At 54.3% G+C, this 17,203-nt stretch overlaps 1 protein-coding gene across 1 annotated transcript in view; it reads left to right on the top strand.

Moving 5' to 3' along the window:
- The window catches only part of NRBP2 (nuclear receptor binding protein 2), a 30,359-nt gene that overhangs the window by 1,472 nt on the left and 11,684 nt on the right, over nucleotides 1–17,203 (top strand). Inside the window, exons 2-9 of the mRNA XM_009318787.1 lie at nucleotides 13,487–13,609; nucleotides 13,951–14,052; nucleotides 14,324–14,413; nucleotides 15,344–15,384; nucleotides 15,477–15,571; nucleotides 15,833–15,856; nucleotides 16,199–16,282; nucleotides 16,987–17,042. Of these exons, the coding sequence (XP_009317062.1) occupies nucleotides 13,487–13,609; nucleotides 13,951–14,052; nucleotides 14,324–14,413; nucleotides 15,344–15,384; nucleotides 15,477–15,571; nucleotides 15,833–15,856; nucleotides 16,199–16,282; nucleotides 16,987–17,042 (615 nt within the window). The remainder of the gene's footprint in view (nucleotides 1–13,486; nucleotides 13,610–13,950; nucleotides 14,053–14,323; nucleotides 14,414–15,343; nucleotides 15,385–15,476; nucleotides 15,572–15,832; nucleotides 15,857–16,198; nucleotides 16,283–16,986; nucleotides 17,043–17,203) is intronic.

Below are 17,203 nucleotides of genomic sequence, written 5' to 3'. Positions count from 1 at the left end.
GGAGCCGAGCCCTGCCCCGAGGGAGCAGGGCAGTCCCGGGTGTGCAGCCCGCCGCGGAGGTCACCGATGCCGTGCTGGGCCACCCGCTCACAGCCAGCTCGTGGGCCCTGTCGGAAGGAGACCGAGCGCTGTGGGAGCCAGCGCTGAGCCCGGTCCTGGAGGTTGGGCTCGGTCTTTGAGGTGTGCCTGGTGGCAGCGGTGCGGGTGGCAGGTCGGTAACCACGGGTCGCTGGCCGGGCAGCTCCTGCGGGAATGAGGACTTGCCGGGTAAATCGTGGGGCATGGTGGTGACGGGTGCTGGCCCCTGCACCACTGCCTCCAGGGCTGGAGAACCCAGTTCCTCCTCTCCAGACAAGGGGTTTGGCCCATTTCAGCTTATCTTCCCAGCCCAGGGGCTCAGCACAGCCATCCTGCAGCGTGTCCACCAGGGTTTTGCAGTGCTCCCATCATCACCCCCTGCCCTCTCTTTTCCAGATGTGTAATAATCACCTCCCCTGAAAGTGGAGCCTGAGCCTCCCTGCCTCTGTCAGGGCACCCAGGAACAGGGACCAAAGTCAGTGGGCGAAGTCCTGACCCCAGGCAGGGGTGGGACAGCACTGAGAGGCAGACATCACAGGCACTGTCAGCTTCTGAAAGGCAAAAGGGCCCATCCAAGACCAATCCTGTTCTTTATCTTCCCACCATCACCTGTTAACGACCTGTCAGTAGTCCATAGTGCTCTAGTCTGGATGCAGGCTGCCCGTGTTTTAGGCTGTTTTCCCAGTCTGGGCTTTGCTGAGGTCTTGATAACCTGCTAATGTCGATGCCATCAGCACCTGCCCTTCTCGTGTCCCTCTGAGCTTTCAGGTGCTTCTACACCCACAGGTCACCCTTCCATCTGTTCATACTACCTTACCACCTCTGCCCACATCTTCTCTACATCAGGGCCTTGCATCAGGGCTGGTGCCTCAGCCTGTGGCCTGAGCCACAGTTTGCATGCCACGTGGTGAGTGCCAGGACCTGACACCACATTCAAAATCCCATAGCTCCTCCCCCTGCTTGTCCTTGGTGCTCCCGGAGTATCAGAACGCACCCATGTGGCACATCTGAGGTGTCGGAACCATCTTTGTCTTGTGTTGTTTCATTTATCTTTTTTGGGATGGGCTTTGCTGGCGCCCATCATCAGCCGTCCCTCTATCCGTGCCCTGCATCTGAATGAGCTTCAACTGCTGGTGCAGGTGTTGCAGTGTGCCCTCCGTGCCACAGATGAGGTGTGGGGTAATGGTACAGGCACAGCTGACAGAAAGACCCTTGCCTCTCCTGTGGTATTTCTGCCAGGATGGCTCTGCAGGACAGCTGAAGAGGTGAGGAAAGCTGTGCAGAAACTAGTTTTTTACCCTGATGCTCCTGTAATTAGATCTACAGACTTAAAATGACCTCCACTGTATGTTGGAAACAAGCATCAGGGTGAAAACATTTGGTGAAGGTACTGGATAAGGTCCTGTAATTTAATCGCATCTAACCTGTAGTTGCATTATGTTTTTTCACACAGTTCTTGAATGACGTGTGTTAATCTGTGACCCACCAGAACAGCCTGAAACCCCTAGTTGTCCTTTGCAAAGAAATGACTTGGAGGTCATTTCTCATTTGAACAATCTCCATCTATTTTGACCTATTGGTGACACTTAATGATATGTATTTTAACATTTAATTTTGACAAGGGAGCTTTTGGAGTGGTGTTGCAGTGGCTGGAACTGGCCCCTGGGGGGTTGTGCAGCGCGTGGGAGAAGTGGAATCAAATGTGAAGCGCAATCCCATCAGTGACACTTCCACACAGATGTTTTGGTAATTGGTCGTTGTGCTGTGCTATCCATCTGCAGGGTTTTTTTCTTGCTGGAGAGGTGGGACGGGTGGATTGGCCTTTCCTGGGTGTTGCAGGACAGCAGGCAGTGGCAGGAAGGCTCGTGAGTCTTGGTGGTTTGTGATACGGTCGCACATCACAGTGATGAGTTGCAGTGCTACAATCACTTCTGTGGCAACACAAGAGGCCTGCTGGCTGCTCACCAGGTCCATGTTGCTGTGCCGTGGCAGGGTTGCGTGCCCCTGGGGAAGCGAGCGTTCAGGTGACCGTCCCAAAGGAGAGCAGCCTGTTTAGCAAGTGGAGGTTTCAGGGTCCGGGATCTGTAAAGCTGCCGTGACAAAACGCACATGAACTTGAACAGGGAAGTGGTAGCACTGCCTAAATTGCAAATGTAAGTGAAGGAAGTTTTGTGTAAGAGACTAGTTTGTTGCAAATCCATAGATGCTTAGTTACGTACCAGGAAGAAAAAACATCGTTGGCTGTCTGTAAGCTGTCGATATGGTATCTTCTAACATCGATGAACAGCCATTCTCTTTAACATACGTTCTGATTGCCATAAGCACTTCAAGTATTTTTACCACTAGGGATTTTCCCTCACTATCCTGATGATTCATTATAATTATTTATTCTCCTTAATTTGCTTTTACCACAACAGTCAAGTCCTGTGTGGAATCCACAGTGCTGTGCTTGATCTAAGGTCTTGCTGTTTCGAGAATGGGTCCAGAGAGGTGGGAGAGCTGCCTGTGACCTGCCGTCTCTGCGGCAGGCAGAGAGAGCCCGGGCACGTGGCTTGGAGCAGTGTCTGGAGCCTGGAAAGCTGAAGCGAGCAGAGGCAAGCACCCCATACAGTGTTTTAATGCTTAAACCGTGATGCTCAGTAGTATGGGCTGAGAAGCAGGTTATGATAAATTGCTGGTGTGTATGTATGAATTACATGTACACAAGGACTACATCTTTGGTTTTACGCATGGCCATTGTAGCCGTACTCCACTGGGAGAATGCAGAGCAGCGGCTCACAACCCTACTGTGCATCATTACACCACGTTTCAGGTACAGACGCAACAGCTAAAATGTGTCGTGGCCCCAGCGCCAGATCTTATTGCTGGGCTGTGTCTGGCCATGCCCACCAAAGAAGAAAACATTTCTCTTCACAGCTTCCCTTGCCTATTTATGATGCATATATTCATGATGGATATGAAGTCACAGATTTCCATGAGCAATTCAGGAAATAAAAGCACTTACAGTATCTCTGCAACTTAAGTGGAGAAACAGTCATGTGAATCCTTCGGTGACTTCACGTTCAGTGTCAGCACAACCCGTGTTCTGCCTCTTTCATTTCTCTCCCTGCTATTAGTGTGAAAGTGCAGCAAAGGAATGCTGCTGTTGTAGACTTTTCCATTTAGGAAGATATGTTCTTTTCAGCATTGGTTTGATGACTTCATTTACTTTTTCCATCCACCCTGTGGAGTAAGAGTGGCAAGGAAGAAGAAACTTGGTTTACTGGTTATGTTAAACGTTTTGCAACTTTCCTTGTCTGAATACACTTTCCTGAATGAGCCCTAGCACCTTGTTACTAAGAACAAACTGTTTTTATCCATGTTGCTTTGCTCTTGCAAAACCTTTATCCATTTGGAAAGGGGACTGTTAACGACCAGTAGATATTTGTTGACTCTGCTGTTCACGAGCACTGGTACCACCGCATTAATCTGTAACATAGACCAGGCTCAGACTATTATTTAAACAACCTCTCCAGCATCATTCCCATCCATCTCTGGGTGTCCCCGCCTGTCAGTTCTGCCCGTTGTGCTCCCTGCAGGAATGTCCTGGACCAAGCATGCTCTGGGTTGCCTTTGATATTCCTCAGGGCCCTTTCCCTTTGGATGAGAGCATGTGCTTGCTGTGGCAAAGCTCAGCTGTGGTTCATGGGACCGAATCTTAGAGTTGCTTCTCCGCTTGTAACTTTGCCATTGCTTCTGACACGGCGTTCTGCTTCACGGTGCTGGCAGCTCCGGCACAGCTGCTGATGGCTAAAACAGGGCTGGTTGCATTTTCGCTTGAAATAGTCCATTGCTCCCTCCCCTTTTGGTCACCTTGTTTAGTAAAAGGGTTAATGACTGAATGTGTAGTGATACAGAGCCCTTGAACTATGACCTTTAACTTCTAAAACCAGCAGGATGAAAGAAAGGAAAAAGGGAAACAATAATAGAAAGAAAGAGAAAAAATGCTGAAGCAGAGTTTAAAGAAAATAAAGTGGTTTTAAAAAATCTGCAAGAGGGGGAGATTTTGAAGTGTTGCTATAGGTTCCCACAGATCAGAAAATGAAAACAAAATATGGAAAAATTATCTAAGCATTTGAATACTGAGGTGCAAGGGGGTTCCCTTTTTTTAGGTATTAATTATGTTTGCAGTTTGCAGTGAGGATAACCAGTTCTGTGATAGATTATTTGGAAAGCATCCAACTATTTAATATTTGCCACCAGAGTTATTTTTAAAAGCTGCTTTGTTGCCAGCCCTCCCAGGAGACTAGGACTTGAAGTGTGTTCTTGTGAAGTGCTTTTCCAGAGCAGAGGGGATCAGCTGAAGGACTTAGCTCTTTCTTTTCATGCCATCTATTTTTTTTGTACCCCTTACTGGTTTTACGGCTTTTGTTTGCTGTTGTTTAACTTTCCAGGATGAGTTTACTTGTGAACCTGCTGGTCTCAGCTGATCAGGCAGGTTAATATCGTAAGGCTTTGCTCTGTGCTCCAAATAGGAGGTGGGGCACCCCAGATGGTTTTAATTGAGGATATTTGTGAAAGCAAGATGAAATTGTTTGAACTAAGGTGGCATAACTCACCGATAGATAAACTTTGCTGGAAGCAGATAGTGAAGTCCTCTTCTCAGCATGTATTCTGTGGGTCTGGCAACAAACAAGACTTTGCATGCTAGATTTCGTGTCCTTCTCGTTACCCTTCTAGTTTGTGTGGGTGATGTGCGGGAACTGTTTTGCCTTTTGCTTCAGGTCTGCTTTCCCTGTGCTGCTTTCTCCATTTCAAGGATCCTTTAATCCTTTATGATCTTACCCAGTCATAACAATCCTCTGCCTTGTTCTCACTGCTGGGGAGGGAGGTGACGTTAGCCGAGAGGTAAAGGTTAGTGCAGAAACTTGTCCTTTTTCATGCAGTAACATGCTCTTTTATTCCCATTCATATTCTCCACAAGAATGCCTTTCTGTTTGTAGCTTGCTGCTCCTGAGCTACTTGGTGTGCTCCTAAGGCGCTACCTGTCTGCTCTAGCTTCTCCACCGTGTCCCGAATGCAGGCAGCTCAGCAGTTCTCAGGCTGCTCCTTCTGTGCTCCCTCCAAACTAGACATGAAAGAGAAGTATTACAATTACCGGCATTCTCTATGTTTTGTTCCCTTTCCTGTTTTTAACCAAGCTTTTTTTGCCCTTTCATTGGTTTTCCCATGCAGGTATTTTTGTTTACAGTGGCCAGACATTGTATATGAGTCTTGCAGGCTTGTACACCTTTTGTGTCCCTTGTCTTCTTTCTCCTTTTTCTCTGATGTAACCAGAGAACGCACACAGTCCCAGAGGCTTTTATATTTTACTTCTGGGACAAGGGAGGTGTCCCATGGTCATGTTACAAAATGGATTAAAAGATGATCAAATGCTCATTGGTTGGCTCTTCCAAGTTAGCATTTGACAGTAAACACACGAAAGGCAGTGTTTTAGCATTTCCCTGTAGCGATCAGATACTGGTCAACAAGGTGTTTTTGTTAGCTTTCATTGAAACTGCATTGCTGACAGCTTAGCTGTTCAGCTTGGGTTTGCTCTGTGCCAACGCAGCAGGAGGGCAAATCCCCCTCCCGGTGCAGTCAACGGGATAAATCACACCAAATTCCTGTTAACTGGGCTAATTCGTACTGGTCACTGGTCTCCTGCCTGACTCATAAAGGGTTGCTGTTTGTTGTTTTCCAGTTGGGCTTGGATGACCAGCCAACGCAGCCCATTGCTTTCTGGACGAGCACTGCAAAGCCCATCCCTGGGAGTTTGTCCCCGGTTCAGACTGGCGGGCACTGGGGACCTGCAGCAGCGGGATGGGGTACTGCACGCCCAGCCTGTCCTTGGGCACCTCCTGCTCCCACCTCCCACCCCAACCCGTCTGGGCTTTGCTTGCCTGCCTGGTGCCCAGGTGCAGGCTGGTGGTGGGGATCCTTTCCCTTTCCTACTGTATTCTGCAGAGCCTTCTCTAATGCCCGCTGCAAACCTCCTAGGCTGCTGGCCACATGTCCTGGGTTTCAGCAACATTGCCAGTGAATTTCCAAGATGCAGTTTAGCCAGGGAGCAAAGCTGCCTGGGCTGGGCAGTGCTCAGCTTCTGCTGACCACAGGCTCGCGTCTCCTTCCCAGGGGTGTGCAGTGCCCTGGGGGTAAAGCAAACAGCTCCCTGGGGTCCGGCTTCCTGCCAGGCCATTTCCTGAGCAGCCCCCATCTGCAGGCCAGGTGTGTGTGCAATGGTACGTCTTCTGCCCAGGAAATAACACCCCTTGTATTCCCTTCAGAGTGCAGGATCTCTCCCAGCTTTTATCTGGGCAGTGGAAAAATACTCTTCTCTCCCTTTTTCTCAGCAGTGGAAGGGGAACAGGGATCACAGTGTTTGCTCCGGCGGCTGCTGGGCAAGAGGGAAGGGCAACCATGGGTATGGAGAGAAAAGAAAGACTTCTAGCCCTCCCTCCTACAGGCGGAGGGGACAGGCTGGCAGGTGGCTGCGTTTCTGAGGAGGCCTGCTCCAGATCCTGCTGGGAGGGGCTTCCTCTCCCTGTCTACAGGTATTAAACAATGACCTCCCTGCTGTTGCTGACAGGCAGGGGATCTCCTGGGGATGGATAGGGAGAGTTCATGGAAAAGGGCTGGATGAAGTGGGTGCCCCTCATGCCCTGGGATGGGAGAGCTCTGCCACTACACATCCTGCTGTGTTGGCCGCGAATCTGTTTCCCTCCCTCAGTCTCCCCTGCCTGCAGCCGAGCACCTGGTTATTTTTCCTGGTTGATTGGCTGAATGCCACTTCTGCTTTCTGCCCATAGCGCTGCTCCTTCTCTCCTCTTTGAGGTTCACCGCTCCTCCAGCATTGTCCAGGACAAGTGCCGTTCACCTGTACCTGCCTCACTTCTGTCCGAGTGCACTGATGTTAAACCGCAGCAGAGCTTGCCCTGACCCATGCCGCTGCCTCCCAGCTCTGTAAGCAGCACGCCACCATCTCTGTTCAGCTAGGTCTCTGCAGTTGGTAGTGTATTAGCCCTGTATCCACGCTGGTCTGAATTAGTGCTGAGACTATGTTTTTGTGAGAGGTAGGATCAAATGCTTCACTGGAATCAAAATATTTTCCGTCTCATGTGTTCCCTTCACCTACCAATTGTGTAACACGATCACACAGAGAGAACAGGTTTATCTGGCACCACAGATCTCTCATCCTGCTCCTGCAGAGTCACAGGACATTGTAGGCTTGATCTGTTGTTTTGCTGTGGACTGCAGATAGCACTATGGGTGGATGTCACCCAGCTAGCTCTTCTGTCACAGCCTTTGGCATACCTGCCACGAGGTGAAATCTAGCCAGCAGCCCAGCCAGACTCAGAAGCAGATTGCTCCGTAATTGCTTGGGGCTGTTGCTGGTCGCAGCCTCCTCCCTGGGGACAAAGGGGCTGTTAGTGGCAGGTCTGGTGTTTGAAACGGGGCCCTGGAAGCAGAGACCTCGGAGCCATGCCGCTGAGTCTCAGACCCTGGGCAGAGTGCTCCCAGCTCAGGAGAGTGGGATGTATCGGCTCTTCACCCAGAGAATCACACGTGCACAGCGGGACCATGGATGAGCCCCCCTCGAACCCTGGGTGCCCACTGCCCACACACCGCTGCTCCTGCGGGACCTGCTCCAGCTTCTGCTCCTCAGCACAGCGGTGATCAGGCAGGCTCTGCCTGCCACTGCTTTTGTTGTCCCTGTCCCTTGGTAAGTTGAAGGAAGCAGCACAGGTGTCAGAGTGGGGCCTCGGCCCTCTTAGCTCATTTTTTTTCCTTTTACGTGTTTTAAAAAATTATTTCCATGTTGCAACAGTCACCCCTGCCCTGCATGTTGCATAGCATGGGGTGGTAGAGAGGAGTGCAGCCTCTGTCGGGGCCAGGGAACACGTGGTTTGGAGAAGGCAAGGGGAGCCCAGCTTCAGGCAGTGGGCTGGAAAGGGAGTCCCTGCAGAGACACAGTCCTCTGTCTCTGCTGCTTGCACACATTGCCCTGAGAGGATGGTCTCTGCTGCCTAAGGTGTATCCCCATGCCTTAGCAGCACCTCCTTGCTAACTGTAACCTGAACAGAAGTCTCTTGAGAAGCCCAGACACAGCCTTTACTGTCACCCAGGCTTACGTGATACTGGAGTGGAGTGACAGGCTGGGATTTACTCCGCAAAAGTGCTCTCCCAGGCACATTGTGTTTCCTGCTCAGCCTTGTGGCCCTAGTGAATCCTGCCAGTTCCCAAGTGCCAAAAGGGGTAATGTTGCGGTGTCACGAGGAGTCAGGTAAACTGTGCATGCAGTGAGCATCACCATCGTCATGTCCTGCTAGCCCTTCTCTTGTTACCAGCAACCAGGGGTTTCTGCTCTGTGGCGGAGCAGTACTGGCACTGTTCCCCTGACAGAGGTGCACGGGGGTTGTGACCTGTAGCATCAACACGTGTCTGCTGTCACCGTATGACCAAGTGGGTCCTGGTGTTCTTGCCAGCATGGCACTGCTGATCTCAGTGAGCCTGGAGAGCCTGGGGCCCTGTAATCTGGGTAACTACTCCTCCTTCTTGCTTGGCTCTCCCTTTGAGTGTCTCTTTGGCTTTGCCCTGTGTCCTCCAGACGGTGCCGTTTCTTACGTCCTGGCCTTCTGTCCCCAGGGCCGTCTGCAGCACCCAGAGTGGTGGCTGCTGCACCAGGGACAACTCCACAGCCAACAGGCAGGTGGTGGGGCCACAGGTGCTCGCAGGGCTGCTGCCAGCCTGCAGAGGATGGGGAAGGGCTCCGTCCCGCATGGGCTGCATGCCCTTCTGTGCCACAGGCAGGTGGGACCTGGGCAGCAGCTCAGGAAGCAAACTCATCTCGGCTCCGGTATGGACAGGGCAAGTGTACAGAATGCTGGCAGCTGCCTTGCTCTCGTGCCCATTCATGGGCCTTTGATTCCCAAAACTTCATCTTTCCCCTGGTCTCTGGCTCAGCACCAGTCCAGAAAATCCCTGAAGAGGTTTGGTCCTCTTCCTTCCAGCCTTGGGATGCACGGAGGCTGTGGGTCAGACTCCTGGTGTATCGTCCAGCCTGGTCGGGTGTCTCCTGGTGGCCTCTTTAATGGCCTCTTTAATGGCCACTCTGTGTTTCTGTTGGTACAGTTTTTTTCAGGATGGTTATGCGATGGTGATGCCTGGGCTCAGGGTGTGAGAAGGAAACATGCTGTTTCCCTCCCCTTCCTCACTGCTGCTTTGCATCTCACCACCCGCCCTGGCACCGACAGCACTGTGGGTGCAAAGGGACTCTGCAGGAATGGGGGGTTAGGGTCACTGTCCTACCGCTCACCCCAGCAGCCTCCTGCCTGGCACCCCTTCCCAGCCTGCCTGCCCTGCCTGCACCTTTGCTCTGGCCCTTCCTGCAGTGCCTTGGGCAGTTGCCCTCCCTCCCGGTGTTCACTCTGGCCGATGGCATAGCCTGCACTTGCGTTTCCCCAGCAGCCCCTGCCAAGCCAGGGAGAGGGAGCTTTTTCAGTGCCTTTGCTTCATTTCTGAGCAACCTTCAGATTATCCTTCCTCTGCGCAGTAAGGCGCCCAATCCAAACCCAGGTTTCCACGTAGGGTCTGCTGTGTGCTCTTCAGTGGCGCTAATGGTCCCCGGGAGCCAGGGCTGGTAACGTGACCCTGCCGCTGCTCAGCTTTAATCGGGGCTGAGGGCTGAGGCTTTGCCTGCTCGACTGCCTTGGAGACAGAGCAGTAAACTTATGCAAAACTTTGGAAATTATTTTGGTAAAGTACCTGCAGACAGGAACTGGCCTGCCTCGCAGAGGGGCTGCCTGTTGGGTTGAAGCTGCGCTGGGTGCTTCTCCTGCCTCTGACAGGCAGGAGGGCAGAGGGGAGATTGAGTGCGGGAGAAACACATCTGTGCTAGGGGCTGAGGATGCGAGATGTGAGGGGATGCTTGGGCACAGGATAGTGCCCGGGTCCAGTGGTCAGTCCCCACGGCTGTGCTGGGGGTTTGACCGCTTCCTGTGCCCAAAAGCTGTCTGCCCTGGTCCTGCTCCTGTGCTGAGGTCCTGGGAGCAGGGCCACCAGCAGAGGAGGTCTCTGGGACTGCTCTGTCTTCAGTGTCCCACGGGTGGCTGGGGTGTGCTGGTCCAGATGGCACGGAGGCATGCTCTGGGGGGCACAGGAGAGCAGTGCTCTTAGCACTTAGTCCCTGCTAAGAGATGGGGCCAGCACGTGCTTGTCCTGAGGACGCGAGTGCGGGTGTCTGGGGAGAAGCAGAGGACTGGCAGAGTGCCCTCTCCTCCAGGCGCCGTGGCCATGCCTTTTCCCAGTCGCTCCCCAGAACGACCCAAGAAAGGTAACAACTGACCTTGTCCTTATTTTCTTCTCCAAATCGGGTCTAAATGCCTGTGGCAGCAGAAATGCCTGTCCATTGCTCTCCAGCCCCATGCCTTCCTTGTTTAACAGCTGCTCTCCCAAGGCCCCAGAACTGTATCACTAAGCCTTTTTCTGTGGACTGTTTCAGTCCTTGCTGACGTGAAAAGCTCAAAAGGGAGCGATTTATTGTAAGATGCAATCTGATCTTTTGTAAACCTTCGTTTACTTGTCCCCAGTGATCTCTCCAGGCTGGCCTCAGCTCCTGCCCAGGGCTTTCTGGAAGCAGCCTGAGCAGGGAGTTTGCCCAGTCCGGCTCTGGAGTTTTGCCTGTTCCACGTGGTGTCCACCATTAGCAGCACATGGAGCTGCCAGGAACCCCTGAAAGGCATGGCGTGAGATAATCAAGGTGACCTGTGGCTGCTTCCTTTTGTTCCCAGTCACCTCTGTGATTATAATGCAGCATTTATTTATTTATGCAATCTTGGAGCTTGGTGCACAAGACAGCTGTTCAGTATCAGTTTTATTGTTATTCAGCACAAGACTGAGCATGTTTGCGTCTGCACGGAACAGGGAACATTTCCTCCCCTGTAGGCCTCTCTGATGCTCCTCACCATGTACCAGAGCCTCCCAGATACCAACAGATCTACTGTCTGGAGCCTTAAGCACCAGGACTGAGCACTTCAGGCTCAGAGAGCAGATTGTTCAAAGCTGGGAGGCTGCGGCGGAGGGATGACCCCGGACTTCTACTGTGGGTCATTCTCAGACAGGCGGCCAGTCCGATTCAGCCCAGCTGTTCTTACATCAAGCTCAGAGCAAGCAGGAGGCAGCATTGCCTGCCCAGGGATGGGAGGGGGCTGGCAGGCACCCGATTCATCCAGGTGTGGGGACAGGAGGCATGGGGTGCTGTGGCCCTGCAGGTTGGGTCCCGCTGTAGGCTCAGTATCTGCACGCAGGAACATTGTGGCCCTGCGACGAGGCAGATGAGGAGGTGGCACCTGAGGTTTTCAGACCCGGCTGTGCCTTCGAGCCAGGCATCAGTAACCTCTGTGCAGACCTCTGTTGCTCCCGTGTGTCCTTGTGGCAACTGAAAGACTGTTTGGGTCTCTGCTCTGCATCTGACTCCTTGTTCCTGGCCTTGTGGCCACTCACTGGTTTCAGGACAGGATTTTTCTCAAGACCGTGAGCTGATTTTCCAATGGCATTTTTGGGGAGAGGCAGAAGAGCAGCTTCACGGAGTGCTCTGTGACCAGCGGACCCTTGTGGTGCATGGGCAGTTGCCCCCAGCTGCCCTCCCTCCAGGCACAGCCTCCACTGAGACCTGCCTCAGCCTGGCGCTGGCTGCTGAGAGCTCCTGCAGAGGCTGTTTGATCCCCCTTGGCCAGGCGGTCCCTCCTGTCACAGCCCACCCTTGCTTTCCACCAGCAGCATCAGCCTCTCCAGAAGGACCACGGCTCGGGGTTCACAGCAGCTGGTGTGACAGCCCCGCTGTGGGGACATCTGGGTGAGGGCTGAGCTGTCTCCCCACTGCCCCCTGGCAGTGGCTCCCCCAGCAGTGCCCTTGCCTGGCACACCTGTGCTGGCTGTGTTTGCACTGGGAGCCCCAGCAGGCTGCTGGGACTTGCTGGGAAGGCTGTGGTCAGTGAGGCCAGCTGGCTGCATCGCTGGCTGTGCGTGCTGGGCTTTGTGCAAAGCACGTGAAGCCTGTGAGCGGAGAGAACAAGTAACAGAGGTGCTTTGTGTGTCCGCAGCAGGAACTGGGCCATGAGCTGCCTGTCTGTCCCCTGCTAATGAGCTGCGTGCCCGCGCCTGCGCCCACAGCTGCCCCGTGCCATGGCAGGCCAAGCCCTGGTGGTGGGACGCTGCGTACCGGCCCCTGGAAGCAGCAGAACAATCCCCCTTTTCATCTGGCTGCCAGCAGCTCTGCGCTGCCCCTGCTGCAGGGCAGACAGGAGCGGGCAGCGCTGCCTCTGCCCAAGCTGCTGGGGCTGAAGTGGGGAATGGCCCCAGCCCCAGCCCGGGGCTGCCCCCAGGCCCGCTGGAGGAGGGAAGGGGCAGGTTGGGGGCTGCAGGCCTGCTCCTATGCAGTGATGCTTTTGCAAGGGGAGAGCAAGGGCAGCGACTGCGCAGAGTCCAGTGCAGATGGCGGTTCGGAATGCAGCAGGCGCCGCTCCTGGGAGGCAGGATCCCCTGGTCCTGGGGCAGGGGTGTCTCTGTGCTGTTGAGCCCCTGTCAGAACCAGGTGCCTTTTGAGCAGGTTTTGCCTGGGCTGGAGCTGGGACCTGGTGGTCCTGGCTGGCCTGGGGACTGGCGATCTGGTGCTGCCCTCAAGGCAGGATCGGCAGAGACCCAGCACAGGGACAGGGCTGCCATGGCTGGGTCCATGCTGGACGTGGCCTGCAGAGGTGATGTCTGCAGAGCTGCTCTCCGTGGGGTCCTGGAAAGCAGCTCTGTGATCTCTGGGGCTGGGAACTCATCAGACAGACCTCGGGGCATGGGAGATTGCCCCCAGTCTCCTCGGGATGTTAAGAGGTGATGTTATGGCTTTGGTTTGTCTGGACCTTCTAATTTGCCCTGCCCAACATGAGTATGACCATCAGCTGTGGGTGTGGGTTGCTCCCCCATGGCTGCTGGGAAGTGGGGTCCATGTGGGGGTCCCCGTCCCTGTGCAGGAGTGGGGCCAGCAGGTGACTGCCAGCTTCTCACTGGGCTAGAAGAGTCAAGAGGGGCTGGCATGGGAACTGCTCCAAATCTCTGGCTCTCTCCTGTGCCCTCGCATTCTAGAGAAATGGTGCCAGCTGCTGCAATGCCTGAGCTCCCAAGCAGGCAGGTCCTGAGGGCAGGGCAGAACAGGCAGCGGGCTGGGGGTTTGCTCTACTCACCGTGTCCTGGCCAGAGCCTCCTGCGGGCTGGAGTCCCTTGCAGGAGCAGTAGCAGAGACTGTCCATGCAGCATGTTTGTCCGCGTGGGCTGCCAGTGGGGCTGGGAGCCATGGGCAGGGCTGCAGCCGGGCTGTTTCACACCTTCCTGTGCCCCACAGGTGAATCAGGGGAATATGCCGGGCATCCAGAGCACCTTCCTTGCCATGGACACAGAGGAGGGCGTGGAGGTGGTGTGGAATGAGCTGCTCTTCACTGACAAGAAGGCCTTTAAAGCACATGAGGTGAGCCATCCCTCCCTGGCAGGACCGTGCCCACCTCCCCTGAGACTGCTCACTGCACCTTCCTGGCCAGCAGCACTGGTCCCTGCTGTTTGTGGGTAGCAGCACACCTTGGTCAGCAGTGCTAATCACAGCCTGTCGTGCTGTGCTCCTGTCTATGTGGCATCGTGCTTTCCCTTGGCTTCTCTCTCAAAGACAGCTCCATGTGTCCTCTGTACCCTGAAAACAGCTTTCCCTGTAACTGGGGGCACAGCCTGCTCCCCAGCCCCAGGCTCCCTTGCTCTCAGAGGTGTCCTGTCACATCCCAGGACATGCCACCTCACCTGTCCTCTCTCTGCCCACAGGAGAAGATCAAGACCATGTTTGAGCAGCTGGTGCTTGTGGATCACCCCAACATCGTAAAGCTTCACAAATACTGGCTGGATGTGAAAGACTCGAAGGCGCGGGTAGGGAGGACTCAGAGACACAAAGTGTCTGGGGGGTCCCCAGGCTGGGGGAGGGATGCCAGTGTGAGCCAGGTGGGGATCCCAGCTCTGCTCCTCACTCCATTCCCTGGGACTCCCTTTCCTTCCCCAGGACACTGCTGCCAGCAGCCCGCTCTCAGCCATGTGTGGGACTGGCACTGGCTGCATGCTGCTGGCTGGTGCAGCCCACAGGCTGTGCACGGTGCTGGCTGTGCAGGGAGGCTGGGACGCTGACACCTTTCTTCTCTCCCAGGTCATCTTCATCACAGAATATGTGTCCTCAGGGAGCCTGAAACAGTTCCTGAAGAAAACCAAGAAAAACCACAAGGCCATGAATGCCAGGGTAGGTTCCCTGGGGGCAGCACAGGGTATCCCAGGTGAAGTGGGTAGCTCTGTGCCTGCTGACACAGGGGGGGGTCTCTGGTCTCTTATAAGGCACAGCAAGTATGTACGGTTGCTCCCTGAGTTACCTAGGGATGCTCCGCTGTAGGGAGATGGCATCTTGGTGAGGGCCGGAGCAAGAGCAGAACTTCCCCAGGATGGCCCAGAAATGGATCCTGCTGTCAGGATCTGACCCTGAGGGTGGGGAACCTGCTGGAAGCTGCTGCAGTGAGGTTCAGCTGCATGATGCTGACTGCTCCTGGGTCTGCATCATGCTTTGGGAGGCCTGCGTCTCCACCACCCTCAACGAGGGATGGTGGGCTTGTGACTAGGTTACTACTTGGCTTGAAGGCACCAGTTTCACCTGCAAACCCACTCAGTATGGATCTGACTAATGGTTTTTCAGGCAGGTCTCAGCTGTCTGTGACTAAGGAGCTGGGTGACCGTTCTGGGGGCCGTTTGCTTAACCTTGCAAGCCCTCCCATGAAGTTTGAGTTCCGTATCACACCAGTGCATTTGGGCACTCCTAGAATTGAGACTCACTGTTGGTGTGTACAGAGAAAACCATATGCATGGACCCCACAACCATAGCTAGCTTTGGCCCCCTCTGTGATGTGCCTCTCCATGCTTCCAGCAGGGTTTTGGGGCTCAGGAGAGCTCTGTCGGCCGGTAAGGATGAGTTCTCAGCTTTGATGATGTTCTTTGAACAGGGGTTGGAAAGGACACTGTTGTGGCTGGGACAGCATGTGGCTCTTCCTTGAGTAATAGTCTCTGCAGGGCTAGTGGAGGGCCGATTTCCCCAGTCACTGGGTAATAGGTAGGAATGACCTGATCCAGCTGCTGGGCTCTGATGCATGTCTTGTCTGACGGAGAGCTCTGGTCTCTGCTCTAGGCCTGGAAGCGCTGGTGCACTCAGATCCTGTCTGCTCTCAGGTAAGCTTGCCATTGCTTGCGCTGTCAGCCGTCCTGCTTCTCACTGGGCTGGGCACAGGTAATGTGCTCAGGGCAGCTTTGTGCTTCCCCAGCTTCCTGCACTCCTGTGAGCCTCCCATCATCCACGGCAACCTCACCAGTGACACTATCTTCATCCAGCACAACGGGCTCATAAAGATTGGTTCAGGTAGGAAGCTGCCACTCTCGTAGGCCCGCGGCTCCAAGTGCTGATGAGAAGAGTCAGCAGGAGGAAGCTGCCCACCGAGGAATGTGGCAGGGTCGTACGGGGTGGTGTGCCAAGGGGGTTCCGGCTGGGCAGAAGAGGCGAGAGCTGCAGGGTCCCTCAGGGGATCACCTGTGCAAGGCTTGGAGTTACCTTCTCTTCTCTTTGTGTCCTCTGCTCCATGCCTTCTTACTCATCTGCTTCCGGATTGGCGCTGACTGGCAGTCTGGCACAGGGTGTTTGCAAATGGTGAGTGTCCTTCTGCCACCTCTCCCAGCACATCAGTCCTGTCCCTGGGTCGACCTTCTTCCCCTGTGGGCCCTGGGTGCCTCTCACCAGTGAGCCACTGCAGCATGGAGGAGCAGTCCTGGGCTCTGCAGGCAGGGCGGACCTTTGTCCCTCAGGGGATTGCTGCTCCTGTCGTGGGAGCAGAGGTGTCTCCCGGGGGAGTGAGTGCCCCACGGGTGGTCTGCATGGGCAGGAGTGCACACAGAAATCCCTGCTACCTCGGAGCACCCATCTGTGCTCACAGCCCTGGGGAAACAGCTTAGAAGAGCTGTGATGCAGAACATTTCTCGTTCCCTGACGCAGCCCTCCCAGACGACCTGCGAAGCCCCATCAGGATTGAGAGGGAAGAGCTACGCAACTTGCATTTCTTTCCCCCGGAGTACGGCCGTGAGTGTGGGGTCTGTCTGCCGGGGGGTGCAGGCAGCATGGGTGCCCGGAGGGATGTGGCGGGGGTTCCTGTGCTAGGCGTGGGCACAGTGTGTCTGCGGCAATACAGAATTATTCAGTGCATTTATAACTAAAGCTGTTGGCCATGAGTCACAGAAGATCTTGTGATAATGAATGACTGTGTGATAACATTGTAGCTAAAATTTAGTATTGATTAGTGCAGAGCTATGCACGTGGGAAAAACAGCTGTGTCTACATGGGAACGGACTGTGCATTAGCAATTACTGGTTAGGAACAAGATCTCAGCACGACCATGGATAACTCTGAAAAGTCAGCTTATAGCTCAGGAACACTCAAAAGCATGTAAAATGTTATGACGATTAGGAAAAAAGGAGTAAAGAATTTTTGCACCATGTGAAAACTCATTATGTGATCCCCATTTTGAATATTTTGGCGCAAATTTGAGGGGAATAAATGGGAAAGGTTTGTGCAGGGAACTGTGAGAAAATGTGTGCCAGGGTGGGGAAAGCAGGCGTGAGCAGAGGCGTGGGCAGAGGGAGGTCAGGCATGGGCAGGGGTGAGGGCAGGGGGAGTGCAGCCAGAGGCATCTGTAGGGATGAGGCAGGGTGCAGAGGACTGTTCCCAGAGTGAGCGGGTGGTGGCCTATGCCTCTGGCCTGATATGGTTCTGGCTTGGTTTTGCAGAAAAGGCTGATGGGACTGCTGTGGACATCTTCTCCTTCGGGATGTGTGCACTGGAGGTATGGAGCAGGACAGCTGCAGCACCTGGGAACCTGCAGTGACCCCTGGCTACAGGGCAGGATTGTTCTTGCTGAGCCTGCTGGGGATCGCAGTGACCTGGAGAGCTTCCCAAGGAGTCTCCTTGCCCTTTTCCAGACCTCACTGTGAGCTGTGGGGATCC

The sequence above is a fragment of the Pygoscelis adeliae genome, unplaced genomic scaffold (assembly GCF_000699105.1).
Source record: "Pygoscelis adeliae isolate BGI_AS28 unplaced genomic scaffold, ASM69910v1 Scaffold452, whole genome shotgun sequence".
Lineage (NCBI taxonomy): Eukaryota > Metazoa > Chordata > Aves > Sphenisciformes > Spheniscidae > Pygoscelis > Pygoscelis adeliae.
The sequence above is the reverse complement of the archived record's forward strand: the minus strand, read 5'-3'. Positions and strand labels throughout refer to the sequence as shown.